We start from the raw sequence: 15,719 nt of genomic DNA on the forward strand, positions 1-15,719 counted from the left end.
TAATATCCGGTCTACTAGCGCATAAATAAATCAAAGAACATATCATGGATCGGTATGCTTTTTGATCAACGGACTTACCTCCTTTGTTGAGGTCGGTGTGTCCGTCGGTTCCCATCGGAGTCTTTGCGGGTTGGCGTCCTTCATCCCAAACCGCTTTAGCAAGTCTTGCGTGTACTTCGTTTGGGAGATGAAGGTACCGTCCTTGAGTTGCTTCACTTGGAACCCAAGGAAGTAGTTCAACTCGCCCATCATAGACATCTCAAACTTCTGAGTCATCACCATGCTAAACTCTTCACAAGACTTTTGGTTAGTAGAACCAAATATTATATCATCGACATAAATTTGGCACACAAATAAGTCACCATCACAAGTCTTAGTGAATAAAGTTGGATCGGCTTTCCCAACCTTGAAAGCATTAGCAATTAAAAAGTCTCTAAGGCATTCATACCATGCTCTTGGGGCTTGCTTAAGTCCATAGAGCGCCTTAGAGAGCTTACACACGTGGTCGGGGTACCGTTCATCCTCAAAGCCAGGGGGTTGCTCCACGTACACCTCCTCCTTGATTGGCCCGTTGAGGAAAGCGCTCTTCACATCCATTTGGAACAACCTGAAAGAATGGTGAGCGGCATATGCTAGCAAAATACGAATGGACTCTAGCCTAGCCATAGGAGCAAAAGTCTCCTCAAAGTCCAAACCTGCGACTTGGGCATAACCTTTTGCCACAAGTCGAGCCTTGTTCCTTGTCACCACCCCGTGCTCGTCTTGTTTGTTGCGGAACACCCACTTGGTTCCCACAACATTTTGCTTGGGATGAGGCACCAGTGTCCAAACTTCATTTCTCTTGAAATTATTGAGCTCCTCCTGCATGGCCAACACCCAGTCCGGATCTAGCAAGGCCTCTTCTACCCTAAAAGGCTCAATAGAAGAGACAAAGGAGTAATGCTCACAAAAATTAACTAATCTAGAACGAGTAGTTACTCCCTTGCTAATGTCACCCAAAATTTGGTCGACGGGATGATTCCTTTGAATCATCGCTCGAACTTGGGTTGGAGGGGCCTGAGGTGCTTCTTCCTCTTCAACTTGGACATCCTGTGCTCCCCCTTGATCATATGCCTCCTCTTGATGAACTTGTTCATCGTCTTGAGTTGGGGAATGCACCATTGTTGAGGAAGAAGGTTGATCTTGCTCCTCGAGTTCCTGTGGTCGCACATCGCCAATCGCCATGGTGCGTATTGCGGCCGTTGGAACGTCTCCTTCATCTACATCATCAAGATCAACAAATTGCTCTCTTGGAGAGCCATTAGTTTCATCAAATACAACGTCGCTAGAGACTTCAACCAAACCCGATGATTTGTTGAAGACTCTATACGCCTTTGTATTTGAGTCATAACCTAACAAAAACCCTTCTACAGCTTTGGGAGCAAACTTAGAATTTCTACCTTTCTTCACTAGAATATAGCATTTGCTCCCAAATACACGAAAGTAAGACACATTGGGTTTGTTACCGGTTAGAAGCTCATACGAAGTCTTCTTGAGGAGGCGGTGAAGGTAGACCCGGTTGATGGCGTGGCAAGCCGTGTTCATGGCTTCCGACCAAAACCGCTCGGGGGTCTTGAACTCTCCAAGCATCATCCTCGCCATGTCTATGAGCGTCCTGTTCTTCCTCTCTACCACACCATTTTGCTGTGGTGTGTAGGGAGCGGAGAACTCGTGCTTGATCCCTTCCTCCTCAAGGTACTCCTCCACTTGAAGGTTCTTGAACTCGGACCCGTTGTCACTCCTTATCTTCTTCACCTTGAGCTCAAACTCATTTTGAGCTCTCCTTAGGAAGCGCTTGAGGGTCCCTTGGGTTTCAGATTTATCCTGCAAAAAGAATACCCAAGTGAAGCGGGAAAAATCATCAACTATAACAAGACCATACTTACTTCCTCCTATGCTTAGATAGGCGACGGGTCCGAAGAGGTCCATATGAAGCAACTCCAAAGGTCTTGATGTGGTCATTACATTTTTGGCATGATGAGAGCTTCCCACCTGTTTACCTGCTTGACAAGCTGCACAAGGTCTATCTTTTTTGAAAGTCACATTAGTTAGACCTATCACGTGTTCTCCCTTTAGAAGCTTGTGAAGGTTCTTCATCCCCACATGTGCTAAGCGGCGATGCCACAGCCAGCCCATGCTAGTCTTAGCAATTAAGCATGCATCTAGATCGGCCTCCTCTTTTGCAAAATCAACTAAATAAAGTTTGCCGTCTAGTACACCCTTAAAAGCTAGTGAACCATCACACCTTCTAAAGACAGACACATCTACATTTGTGAATAAGCAATTATATCCCATATTGCAAAGCTGACTCACAGACAACAAGTTATATCCAAGCGACTCAACTAAAAACACATTGGAAATAGAGTGCTCGGATGAAATTGCTATTTTTCCTAACCCTTTCACCTTGCCTTGATTCCCGTCATCGAAAATGATTGAGTCTTGGGAATCTTTGTTCTTGACGTAGGAGGTGAACATCTTCTTCTCCCCCGTCATGTGGTTTGTGCATCCGCTGTCGATAATCCAGCTTGTACCCCCGGATGAATAAACCTGCAAGGCAAATTTAGGCTTGGGTCTTAGGTACCCAACTCTTGTTGAGTCCTACAAGGTTAGTCACAATGGTCTTAGGGACCCAAATGCAAGTTTTATCTCCCTTGCATCTTGCCCCTAACTTCCTAGCAATTACCTTCTTATCCTTTCTACAAATAGCAAAGGAAGCATTGCAAGTATGAAAAATTGTAGAAGGTTCATTTATTTTCCTAGGAATACTAGCAACATTTCTCCTAGGCATATGATGAATGACATTTTTCCTAGTCAAATTTCTATCATGCATAATAGAAGAACTAGAAGCAGTCATGGCATGAGAATTAAAAGCATCATAACTTCTATAATTGTTCCTAGAATGTCTCCTATCATGGTACATGAAAACATGGTTCTTTTGAACACTACTAGCCATAGGGGCCTTCCCTTTCTCCTTGGCGGAGATGGAAACCTTATGGCTTGTTAAGTTCTTGACTTCCCTCTTGAAGCCAAGACCATCCTTAATTGAGGGGTGTCTACCAATCGTGTAGGCATCCCTTGCAAATTTTATTTTATCAAATTCACTCTTGCTAGTCTTAAGTTGGGCATTAAGACTAGCCACTTCATCATTCAATTTAGAAATTGAAACTAGGTGTTCACTACAAGCATCAACATTAAAATCTTTACACCTATTGCAAATTGCAACATGTTCTACACAAGATGTTGATTTATTTGCTATTTCTAACTTAGCATTCAAATCATCATTTATGCTCTTTAAGCTAGAAATAGAGTCATGGCATGTAGACAATTCACAAGAAAGCATTTCATTCCTTTTAATTTCTAAAGCAAGGGATTTTTGTGCCTCTACAAACTTATCATGTTCTTCATACAAAAGATCCTCTTGCTTTTTCTAATAATCTATTCTTATCATTCAAGGCATCAATCAACTCATTAATCTTATCAACCTTAGTTCTATCTAAGCCCTTGAATAAACATGAATAGTCTATTTCATCATCGCTAGATTCTTCATCACTTGAGGAAGCGTAAGTACTAGTATTACGAGTGCTTACCTTCTTTTCCCTTGCCATGAGGCAAGTGTGATGCTCGTTTGGGAAGAGGGATGACTTGTTGAAGGCGGTTGCGGCGAGTCCTTCGTTGTCGGAGTTGGATGTCGAACAATCCGAGTCCCACTCCTTGCCAAGGTGTGCCTCGCCCTTAGCCTTCTTGTAAGTCTTCTTCTTTTCCCTCTTGTTCCCTTGTTCCTGGTCACTATCATTATCGGGACAATTAGCGATAAAATGACCAATCTTACCACATTTGAAGCATGAGAGCTTCCCCTTTGTCTTGTTCTTCTTGGGATGCTCCTTGCGGCCCTTTAGCGCCGTCTTGAAGCGCTTGATGATGAGGGCCATTTCTTCATCATTAAGCCCGGCCGCCTCAACTTGCGCCACCTTGCTAGGTAGCGCCTCCTTGCTCCTCGTTGCTTTGAGAGCAATGGTTTGGGGCTCTTGGATTGGGCCATTCAACGCATCATCAACGTATCTAGCCTCCTTGATCATCATCCGCCCGCTTACAAACTTTCCAAGTACCTCCTCGGGCGTCATCTTGGTGTACCTAGGATTCTCACGAATATTGTTCGCAAGATGTGGATCAATGATAGTAAAAGACCTTAGCATTAGGCGGACGACGTCGTGGTCCGTCCATCGCGTGCTTCCATAGCTCCTTATTTTGTTGATAAGGGTCTTGTGCCGGTTGTACGTTTGGGTTGGCTCCTCGCCCCTGATCATTGCGAATCTCCCAAGTTCGCCCTCCACCAACTCCATCTTGGTGAGCATGGTGACGTCGTTCCCCTCATGTGAGATCTTGAGGGTGTCCCAAATCTGCTTGGCGTTATCCAAGCCGCTCACCTTACGGTATTCGTCCCTGCACAATGAAGCTAGAAGAACAGTAGTAGCTTATGCATTTTTGTGAATTTGCTCATTAATGAACATGGGACTATCAGTACTATCAAATTTCATTCCACTTTCTACTATCTCCCATATGCTTGGATGGAGAGAGAACAAGTGACTACGCATTTTGTGACTCCAAAATCCATAGTCCTCTCCATCAAAGTGAGGAGGTTTACCAAGTGGAATGGAGAGTAAATGAGCATTGGTACTTTGCGGAATACGAGAGTAATCAAAAGAAAAGTTCGAATTGTCCGTTTTCTTTTTCTCGTAGTCGTTGTCGTCGTTGTCCTTTTGGGAAGAAGAGGACTCGTCGCTGTCGTCGTAGTAGACGATCTCCTTGATGCGCCTCGTCTTCTTCTTCCCATCTTTTCGTTTGTGGCCCGAGCCCGAGTCGGTAGGCTTGTCATCTATTGGCTCATTGACGAAGGACTCCTTCTCCTTATCATTGATCACAATCCCCTTGCCCTTAGGATCCATCTCTTCGGGCGATTAGTCCCTTTCTTGAAGAGAACGGCTCCGATACCAATTGAGAGCACCTAGAGGGGGGGTGAATAGGTGATCCTGTAAAACTTGAAACTTAGTGCCACAAAAACTTGATTAGAAGTGAGCACAATAAGGCCAAGTGGCTAGAGAGGAGTTCTTGCAAGGCACGATAACCACAAGAAGATCAACACAGATAGACACAGTGGTTTATCCCGTGGTTCGGCCAAGTCCAACACTTGCCTTCTCCACGTTGTGGCGTCCCAACGGACGAGGGTTGCAATCAACCCCTCTCAAGCGGTCCAAAGACCCACTTCAATACCACAGTGTTTTGCTTTGTTTACTATATCCCGCTTGCGAGGAATCTCCACAACTTGGAGCCTCACGCCCTTACACTTTGATTTTCACAAAGAAGCACGGAGTAAGGGAGGGATGAGCAACGCACACAAGACACAAAAATCACAGCAAATACGCACACACAAGACCCAGACTTGAGCTCAAAAGAATATCACGAGGTTCTCACTAGAACGGAGCTCAAATCACTAAGAATGTCGAACAAGTGCGCAAGAATGAAGTGTGAGTGATCAACAATGCTCAAAGGATGCTTGGTGTGCTCCTCCATCCGCCTAGGGGTCCCTTTTATAGCCCCAAGGCAGCTAGGAGCCGTTGAGAGCATTCCAGGAAGGCAATTCTTGCCTTCTGTCGCCTGGCGCACCGAACAGTCCGGTGCACCACCGGACACTGTCCGGTGCGGATCTCTTTCCTTATTTGGCGAAGCCGACCGTTGCAGATTCAGAGCCGTTGGCGCACCGGACACTGTCCGGTGCACACCGGACAGTCCGGTGCCCCCTTGTGACCGTTGGCTCGGCCACGCGTCACGCGCGGAATCCTCGGCCGACCGTTGGCCCGGCTGACCGTTGGCTCACCGGACAGTCCGGTGCACCACCGGACAGTCCGGTGATTTATAGTCGTACGCCGTTAATCACTTCCCGAGAGCGACGACTTCGCCTGTGAATGGCTCCCCGGACAGTTCGGTGCACCACCGGACAGTCCGATGATTTATAGCCGTACGCCGTTGATCGCTCCCCAAGAGCAGCCATTTGACAGTCGCCAGCCTGGCGCACCGGACACTGTCCGGTGCACCACCGGACAGTCCGGTGCACCCAGACCGAGCTGTATTTGGCTAAACAAAGCCATCTCTTTTCCAATTTGATTTCTCCTGTTTCCAGCACTTAGACACAATACATTAGTTCTTAAAACAATGTACCAAGTCTAGAAAAATACCTTTAGACTTGATTTGCACTTTGTCCATCACTTTGCATAGATTACCATTAGTCCACTTGTGTTGGCACTCAATCACCAAAATACTTAGAAATGGCCCAAGGGCACATTTCCCTTTCAGCTACTAGGCTCTGTTATATTTACTTACTTTGAACTAAAGATGAGGCACTAGAACACTTTAAGATCTATAAGGCTGAAGTTGAAAACCAGTTAGACAAGAAAATTAAAAGGCTGCGGTCTGATAGAGGAGGTGAATACCTTTCCAACTTTTTTGATGAGTACTGCAAAGAGTGTGGAATCATTCATGAAACCACCGCTCCATATTCACCTCAGTCAAATGGGGAAGCTGAAAGGAAGAACCGAACGGTGTGTGACTTAGCTAATGCTTTGTTGCAAAGTTCGGGGATGCCTGGCATCTGGTGGGGCGAGGCAGTACTCACAATATGCTATGTCCTGAACAGGGTGCCGCCTCGCAACCGTGAGGTCACGCCCTATGAAGGATTTAAAGGAAGGAAGCCAGATCTTTCGCATCTTCGAACTTGGGGCTGCCTTGCAAAGGTGAATGTCCCGTTGCCGAAGAAGAGAAAGTTAGGCCCTAAGACCATAGACTGTGTCTTCCTGGGTTATGCACATAACAGTGCAGCTTATAGAATTCTAGTGGTCCATTCCGAGACAAGCGAAATCGCTGTAAATGTAATAATGGAGTCTCGGGATGTGACATTCTTTGAGAGCATCTTCTCTATGCGGGATAAGGAAGTAGTAGCCCCAGATGGTCCATCTCGGACATATTCTCTGCCCTCGAGTGTCCATGACCAGACTCCAGATTTGGAGTTAAGGAGGAGTAAGAGACAAAGGACTGAAAAATCTCTGGGTGATGATTATATTATTTATCTAGTGGATGAAGAACCACGCTCCCTCACAGAGGCATATACATCTTCGGATGCAGAGTACTGGAGGGAGGCTATCCGTAGCGAGATGGATTCAATCATCTCGAACGGAACTTGGGAGATAACTGATCTCCCAGCTGGTTGCAAGCCTGTGGGCTGCAAATGGATCTTTAGGAGGAAGAGGAGATCCGATGGTACTATTGAAAAGTACAAGGCCCGTCTTGTGGCTAAGGGTTTTACTCAAAAGAAAGAGGAGGATTATTTTGATACTTATTCTCCGGTGGCTCGATTGCCCACAATCCGTGTGCTTTTAGCACTGGCAGTTGCTTATAAACTTCTTGTCCATCAAATGGACGTAAAGACAGCATTCCTAAATGGAGAGCTGGAAGAGGAAATTTATATGCAGCAACTAGAAGGATTTGTGGTTAAAGACAAGAGAGCAAAGTGTGTTGCTTGATTAAATCCTTATACGGTCTTAAGCAAGCTCCCAGACAATGGCATGAGAAGTTTAATAATACTCTGACCACTGCCAAGTTTTGTGTAAATGAAGCCGACAAGTGTGTGTATTATCGCTTCTCTGGGGGCAAAGGTGTCGTCATGTGTTTATACGTTGATGACATATTGATATTTGGGACCGATTTGGAGGCTATCATGGAGACAAAATTATTCCTCTCCAAGAACTTTGATATGAAGGACTTGGGTGAAGCTGATGTTATATTGAACATCAAGCTGATAAAGGGTGAGGATGGTATTACTTTGTCACAATCCCATTATGTGGAAAATGTCCTGACTCGCTTTGGACATATGGACTGTAAACCAGTCACCACGCCCTATGATCCATCCTACACGCTCAGTAAATATGAAGGCGAGCCGGTGAACCAGCTACTATATTCGCAGATCATCGGATCTCTCATGTACCTGAGCAGTGCAACTAGACCAGATATCTCATATGCAGTATGCAGACTGGCTCGTTATTTGGCCAGTCCAGGAGATAGACACTGGGTAGCCTTGTACAGAGTGCTTCGGTATTTGAAGGGAGCGATGAATCTTGGTATTAAATATACCGGATTTCCGTCAGTGCTTGAAGGATTTAGTGATGCAAACTGGATCTCTGACTCGGATCAAATGAAGTCTACAAGTGCCTATGTGTTCACTTTAGCTGGTGGGGCCGTGTCATGGAGATCGTCTAAACAATCAGTGTCGACACGTTCCACCAAGGAGGCTGAATTAGTTGTACTTGATTCAGGTGCATTGGAGGCTGAATGGTTGAGAGACCTGTTGTCAGACCTTCCAATGTTAGCAAAGCCAATACCGGCTATCCTAGTATACTGTGACAACACTTCTGTGTTGCTGAAAGTGAACAGTAGAAAGGACAACCAAAAATTCTCGAGGCATATCAGAAGACGACTTGATTCATGTCAGCATGCTAGAGAGACGGGTGTAATAACCGTAGATTACATCAAGTCTGAAAGGAACCTTGCTGATCCTTTTACCAAAGGACTGGCTCAAAAGCCAATCCAAGCAGCGTGCATGGGAATGGGACTCGTACCCTGTTAGCGGTTTCAACTGCGGATAACTGTCCTATGTGACCGGAGATCCCGAGATCCAGGCTCCAGGAAACGAAGCACTGTGGAACCAAGAGCACAAAAGACAAAGAGTCTCATTAGCTGCTGTGCTCTGTCTGTATGGAAGGTTGAGCGATATGCTCTTAATGAAGTCAATGCTATAAGCAGGGAAATTGTCCTACAGAATTTCCTTAATGATTTCACCTATATGAGCTGACTGTGGGGTCGCAGTCCGGGAGAGAATGGGGTTTTCTCTCTAGTGAGTTCATGAATAGATATTAAAGGGCATGACCGTAACGCCCTGCCCCATAAGAGAAGCAGATAATCTGCCTAGTACTATGTGCCTTTTGTGCGAAGATTCTCACACTAGGGTTTGTGGATCAAGGCGTAGTCCTCCGCTTACTCGTGCAGGGTTGGAGTACACTGGGATAGGCTTTGGTTCAAACCTAACAAGTACCTCTGCCGAAAAGTAGTATATAAACAGTACGGGAGCTCAATGACATTGATCAGAAAATAAGAGTGAAAATGGTGGGGATTGTTGTTCATTTGAGGGGGTTTCCCTTTATTTTCTTTATTGGAAAATATAATAAATGATTTTTTTTAAAAAAGAAAATGGCCAGCCAGCTGGGCCGCTACCAGGCCGCTTGGCCGAGCAGCCCAGCAAGGCCAGCCGGCAAGAGAGAAGCGAGCGTAGGGCACGGAGGGGTGCGTACCAGAGAGCGAGCGAACGAGCAGGGAATCGTGGGTGCTGGCGGCGGCGTGCAGGGGCCGGTTGTTCAGCTCTCGTCGATCTCTACGCCCTCGCTCTGCAACCGCTTCTCCCTCGGCTCTTGAAATATGGAGGCTTGCTCCCTGCTCAAGCACTCGTCAAAATCCCAGCTCTCTGTTCCTATTCCTCCTCTCGGTTCCAGTCACGATTTGGATCGATTCCTTCGATTCTTAGTGTTCTGGTGTTAATCCTGCTGGTGGAAGAAGGTGGAGGTGACACTGCTTGTGCGCAGCGAGGTTCTCCTGCGCTTCGTTGTCTCACCAGTGCACCTGTGTGGTGCTCTGTCTGTTCTGATTATTGTCCACCGTGGCCTGGTGTCTGGGCTCCCTGCTGCGCGGTGTTCGTCTTCTCGGGCTGGTGCCGTGGACGTCTCCCTCGGCTCCAGCAGCGGCTCTAGTATCTCCGTCGACCTCCCGCCGTGCAGGCCCGGACGTGGGCGGCGAAATTGGTTTTCTGGGACAGAACCTTGTGTTCGCTGAGCTAGTCTTCCCACGTAGACAATCTACGTGCTGTGAGTTATTCGTTGTCTCACTTTATTTATTGTTTAATTTTGTGCAATCTGCTAGTATTAAATACTTGGGTGTGATTGCACTTTTGTGGGCGGATTTGATTGCTCGATTATGATAGCGGTGTAGTGAGACAACGTGACAATCTGAGTTTTAGTGTATTGTTATTTTTAGCATTGATATTATTTGTGCCTAATTAAATCTCTCTTTGTTGAGGTTGTTTACCTGTGTTAAATTCTGTTAATTTATTTAGTACACAACTCCTTTCTATCAGTATTTATATTTGATTATTAGGCTTATTATATCTGATCTAAAACCCTTATTTGGTAAGATAGGACTGTCACGTTAGTCGAGGATCTCTGATCATCTTTTAGCGTTGGAGGGCTGTTTATTACAGCAACCCGCTATTTTGAGAGCAATAGTTTAAGATAAACAATTATGTTTATTTGTTTAATCTGCCTTCTTCATTTGCAAGCCATGTTTAATTATAAAATGGACCTGAGATGCTATTTTACATGTTTACATGTTCTAGAATTGCTACTGTTTATTGCTGCAATAATTATATATGACATTTATCTGAGTTATATGCTTGTTTTATTCGGAATTAGAATATTTAATTTATTTAAATCTGAAGGAAGCATGTCACTTATTTCTCTAAATTTACAACACATACATCATCAGGTTATCACCGTTCTCTAAATTTACAACACATACATCATCAGGTTATCACCGTTCACAAACATAATCAGTTTATTACCAGAATCGTCTTGCATCCTGCTACCACACACTTAAACATCAGACCGAGGGGTCCAAACACTCCGTGAGCTCACGCGATGGCAAACAGCCGCAGCTAGCGAACCAGGCCGATCCTGACATCACACGAAGGAGGCCAGCTCATTGCCCTCCTCAAAGAAGGCGCCGGTCACCCCGCCGTCCGGCAGCAGCGCCACCTTCACCACATTACTCGCGCCCTCCTCCGGCGCCAGGAGCCCCGAGTGTAAGGTTATGTCAGTCTTGACGTAGCCGGGATGCGCGCAGTTAACGCGCAGCGCGGGCTGCTTCGCCGCCAGCATCCTCGAGTACGCGTTCACGGCCGCCTTGCTCACCTTGTACGCCGCGAACGCCACTGGCCACCCGCGCGCTTCTGCCGTGCCGACCTTGAAGTCTCTCAGGAACTGGTCCAGCAGTTCGTCCAGCCGCTCCTCGGTGAGGTTGCCGACGTCGTTCAGCACTTGCTTCAGATCCTCGTTTCTGAAATGCTGTGTTGAAGAACTTCAATTAGGACGACTGACGACCACACTGATCCAATTGTTGAGTGGCGAGTACTGAGTTAAGAAGGCACCCTTAACAACCCAAAGTCGGAGGATATATTGACGATTCTTCCATCATCGGAGGCTTTCAGCAGAGGCAGCAAGGCTTCGATCACATGCTTTGTGCCGTAGTAGTTTGTCTGCAGGCATTCCTTTGCAGCATGGTAGGTCTCCCGGCAGTTCCTCCACAGCCATTCAAGCCTCTGATCCCTATCCATGAGATTGAACTGTCACACACGTCAACAGAAAAGCTTCTTCAGCAGATGAGCAGACAGTTAATTAAGATTCAGGTTTCTTTAGACTATTTTTAACCATGAAAAATATATGTTATTTAGGGGGTGAGCGTGAAGCTGTGGTGTATAATATAAATTTAAACAGATTTAACAAATATTTTTAATGTGTGTCACTATTTAAACTCTATAACTATAACCATATGCATTGAAATGAATCAAACACATAGGCGGACTTCAAGATTTCAACTAAGGCTTTGTTCGTTTACACCAATCCAGCTCTGGATTAGCATGGATTGGAATTAAATCCATGTCACAATCCATGCCCCAAAATAATCCAAGACTACTTAAATTTTTTTATTCGGTTAACCCCATCATGGAATATAACCCAAGGGTTTGTGATTTTTTTTAACTATGGAAGACATGGATTCTATCCATAGCTTATTAGGTATGGAACAAATCCATGAAGATATTGCACAAGTTTACATTAGAATCCATGGATCAAAAGAATAACTAGCTTTGAGAGACATATGGATTAGTTGATGGATTTAATCCCACCATGGGATTGGGTGTGAGGTATGGATTCACCCAATCCATAAACGGATTAAATCCATGGTAGAATTTTATCCCATGTAACCGAACAAGGCCTAACAGATAACGAGTACTCACTCTCCGCTCTAAACAAGAAGATTTTTTTTAAATAAATACTATTTTTATTATGGGGCAACTCTAAATCTATTTTACCCATGTTTTTTTATGGTTGCCCCTGCTCACGACTCTAACTCCATTTTACCCTGTTTTTTGAACTTTGCACTGATGTTCTTTTTTTTCGAAACGAAACCTCTCTTTGCCCCTATTACATTATAAGCTTATAGCGGTGTTAACTTGGTCCATATAAAATCGTTCATACCCTTGATTATCAATTGATTTACAAAATTTTAATTTAATAAATCTGAAAACATGAATTTGAAATATTTAAAGTATTTGAAATTTTGAATTTAAAATAATTGATTTTCAAAATTATGGTCGGATTTATGTCATACTTATACTTTAAATGTTTATATCAAAATGAGGCAAATTTAGAAAAAAAATTGATAATTAGAAAGACAATAGTGCAAGGGTTAACATCCTTCTATAGGTATGAGTCAACAATGTTATGTATTTATAGCGAAATAAGGGCAAGTGGAGTTTTTGTTTCAGAAAAGAGAGGCAATGATGCAAAGTTCAAAAAACAGAGGTAAAAAATGGAGTTAAGAGTCATGAACAGTTGCAACTATACAACTATCCAGTTTATTATATATCAAGATATTGTGTATATCTAAGTGTATATTAAAGATAGTTGTGTACCTAAAAAAGCTACAACATCTTATATGATTTAAAATGGAGGGATACATATGAAGGTGTTATGCAAAGATGGAAAATGTTGACAACGATGGAGAAGTATATAAAATAGTTTTTTAAATGTTTAGAGTATACCTTCGTCATTTTTAAGTGTTGTTGTCACATACCGAGCAATTAAATGCAGCTAACTTTAACTACATATATACAAGAGATTATACGTTAGATTAATTATTATATGTAACTGAAGTCAATCATAAGCGGAGAAAGAAAAGAAGCTATCAATATTTTTCTATGTTATACGATGTTTTGACTTTTTGGTATATTAATTTTGTTATGTATCTAGATAGAACGTATATCTATAACATAGCAAAAATCTATATAGAAGAAAAGTAAAATAATTTACAATTTAGAATAGAGGAGTATTCAATTATAGTATATGAGTAGGGTCGCAAACGAGTTGGATACAAATGGATATTGACAATATTATATTTGTTTTTATAGATTTATTTGGATTCTGATTCAAATATCTATAGTACCAGTTATGTCGGGTAGTGTACAAATTGGACTTGAATAAAATCGGAAAAAAGTATTCGTACTATTTGCACCATTATATACAACATTAGATGAAATATTAAACCTCACCTTTTCCTCTCTCGGTTCTAGATCATCCAAATGATCTTGAGAGTACACGACCCCAGCAACCGCAGCATTATTGACCTACAAATACAAGCGCACCACTGTTGATCACCGGCGGCACGTACCGTCAAGCTTTCGAGACGCCGGAAAGACGACGACTTACCAGGATATCCAACTTCCCGAATCGGGCCTTCAAGAAGTTGGCCAACCGAGCGATGCTGGAAGCATCCGTGATATCCAGCTGGTGAGAAAGAACATCGGAGAGAGCTAGCCCTTGGAGATTGCCGACGGCTTTCGCGCCTAGCTCCTCGTCCACTGCTGTCAAGACGACGGTGACGCCATTGCCAGCCAGCTGCCGGCACACCTCTAGCCCGATACCTCTGTTCGCGCCGGTAACCACGGCAATTCTGCTAAAGCACCGACCACAACGGCACTGAGCCTTGTGTTATTGTAGTTTTGAGTAAGATGTACCCTAGATCATTCAAATTGGAGTCTTAAGGGCATGTTTGGAAGCTAGAGGATTAGAGGGACTAGAATCCGTTGCTATTCAAAATTGGACAGAAAGGGTATTCTATCCCCTCTAAACCCTTGGCATACAGTAGGAGATTAGGGCTAATTTGGTGACTAGGAAAATGAATGGGCCGGCATCCATAGTGAAGGGATTCCCTTGCTAATCAATTTTGAATAGCGGGATTCTTCCTCCACGGATCCCCTCTATTTATGTGATCACCAAACCAATACTTAGTTTTGTTTGGGTACTCTAGTATTGACCCCAATACACATGTGTTGAGGTGGATTGGAGTGTATATTAGTTTAAGTTACACTCCAATCCATCTCAATACATATGGATCAGAGTCAATACTAGAGTATCCAAACTAGACATTAGAGGGGTTAAAATCTCCTTAAGTCTTTGTTTGGATACTCTAGTATTCACATCATTCCACATGTATTTATGTGGATTGAGGTATGAATTAAACTAATTTATACCTAAATTCACCCCAATACATGTAAATTGGGTTGAATACTAGACTATCCAATCAAGGTATGGATAACAAGGTGATTTTAGTCACTCCAATCTCCTCCATTCTTCTAACTCCCAAACAAGCATCAAGGAATTTGGTCCAATCCCCCTCAATAACTTGAAACCTTGTGTTACAATTTAAATAGGAGATGATTTAATTCATTTCAATAACTCTCAATACACTTCTAATTGAACAAGCACTAAAACTTAAAAAAATTGATCCTTATTTAAGCTTGAAGGGACTTATTAATTGTAGGTTTATTCTAGATTCGTCTAGATCCAGAGGCAAGCAGCTCGAGCATGGGAGAGCGACAACGTGGCATGGGAGAGGGTGAAGGCAACCTCGAGAGCGGGAGGCCGGAGGCCAGTGTCGGGAACGTACCTTGTGTTGCGAGGAAGGGAGATAGCGCCTTCCATGAGCGTGCACTGCGAGCTCGTCGACATTGACCGACGACGATATATTTGGGAAGTTGGGAGGTTGGCAGTGTCAATCAGTCGACCATCACGGGAACTATGACGAACTGTAGAACACTAGAACGTGATTCATGCCGACAGCTCCGTGCCTTGTTTGTGTGGTCTCAGTTCACTAGACTGTCTACCAACTTGTGTGGTCTCAGTTCACTAGACTGTCTACCAACCGTCATCGGATTGACGATTGCGAAAATCTCTACCTCGGATTAGCCCAAGTTCACAGCTCCGTGCCCATCTCGTACTGTTTTCGGAAACGCTGGATCCCGGAGTCCTGGTAATCTGGGTCCCATAGGCCATAACTGATGATCAATCAATTCATGTACGGCTGTCGGCTACCACATATGCGCAGACATACCGCAATGTGTAAATATATTTATTATAAAGGCCATTTCCAGCTAACTTTTTGTCTCGCTTTTTATTTTAAATTCTACCTTATGTACTTTATAAATAGTACAATCTATAATATAAAATAGTATTTTACATGATTATATATCTGTTGGCCACGATCTAATACCTGAAATAACCTTATGAAGCACCTTGCTGCAACGTAGTATAGGAATGATTGAAACAAACTAAATCACATATTGCACCATCCAAAAACAAGCTATGGCAACATAGAGAACATTTCTCGATCTACACCTCCATCTCGGTCAAAACAAAACAATACCATCCATAGAAGCCATTGCAACAAAAGCAATCAATTATTGAAACATCTAG

At 43.7% G+C, this 15,719-nt stretch overlaps 1 protein-coding gene across 2 annotated transcripts; it reads right to left on the reverse strand.

The window, feature by feature from the left end:
• Positions 1-10,589: 10,589 nt before the first annotated feature.
• Positions 10,590-15,130, reverse strand: LOC100217183 (uncharacterized). 2 transcript variants are annotated; one of them, NM_001143543.1, is made up of 5 exons: positions 14,914-15,020; positions 13,674-13,917; positions 13,517-13,591; positions 11,336-11,530; positions 10,590-11,252 (listed from the first exon to the last, which is right to left on the reverse strand). In NM_001143543.1, the coding sequence occupies exons 1-5, from the start codon at positions 14,973-14,975 to the stop codon at positions 10,869-10,871; spliced, it is 960 nt and encodes a 319-aa protein (NP_001137015.1). In that variant the 5' UTR covers positions 14,976-15,020; the 3' UTR covers positions 10,590-10,868. The 2 variants fall into 2 exon arrangements, with proteins under 2 accessions (NP_001137015.1, XP_008667386.1); XM_008669164.4 differs by having other exon boundaries at positions 10,606-11,252; positions 13,674-13,920; positions 14,914-15,130.
• Positions 15,131-15,719: the final 589 nt, after the last annotated feature.

This window comes from Zea mays, chromosome 2, assembly GCF_902167145.1.
Source record: "Zea mays cultivar B73 chromosome 2, Zm-B73-REFERENCE-NAM-5.0, whole genome shotgun sequence".
NCBI lineage: Eukaryota > Viridiplantae > Streptophyta > Magnoliopsida > Poales > Poaceae > Zea > Zea mays.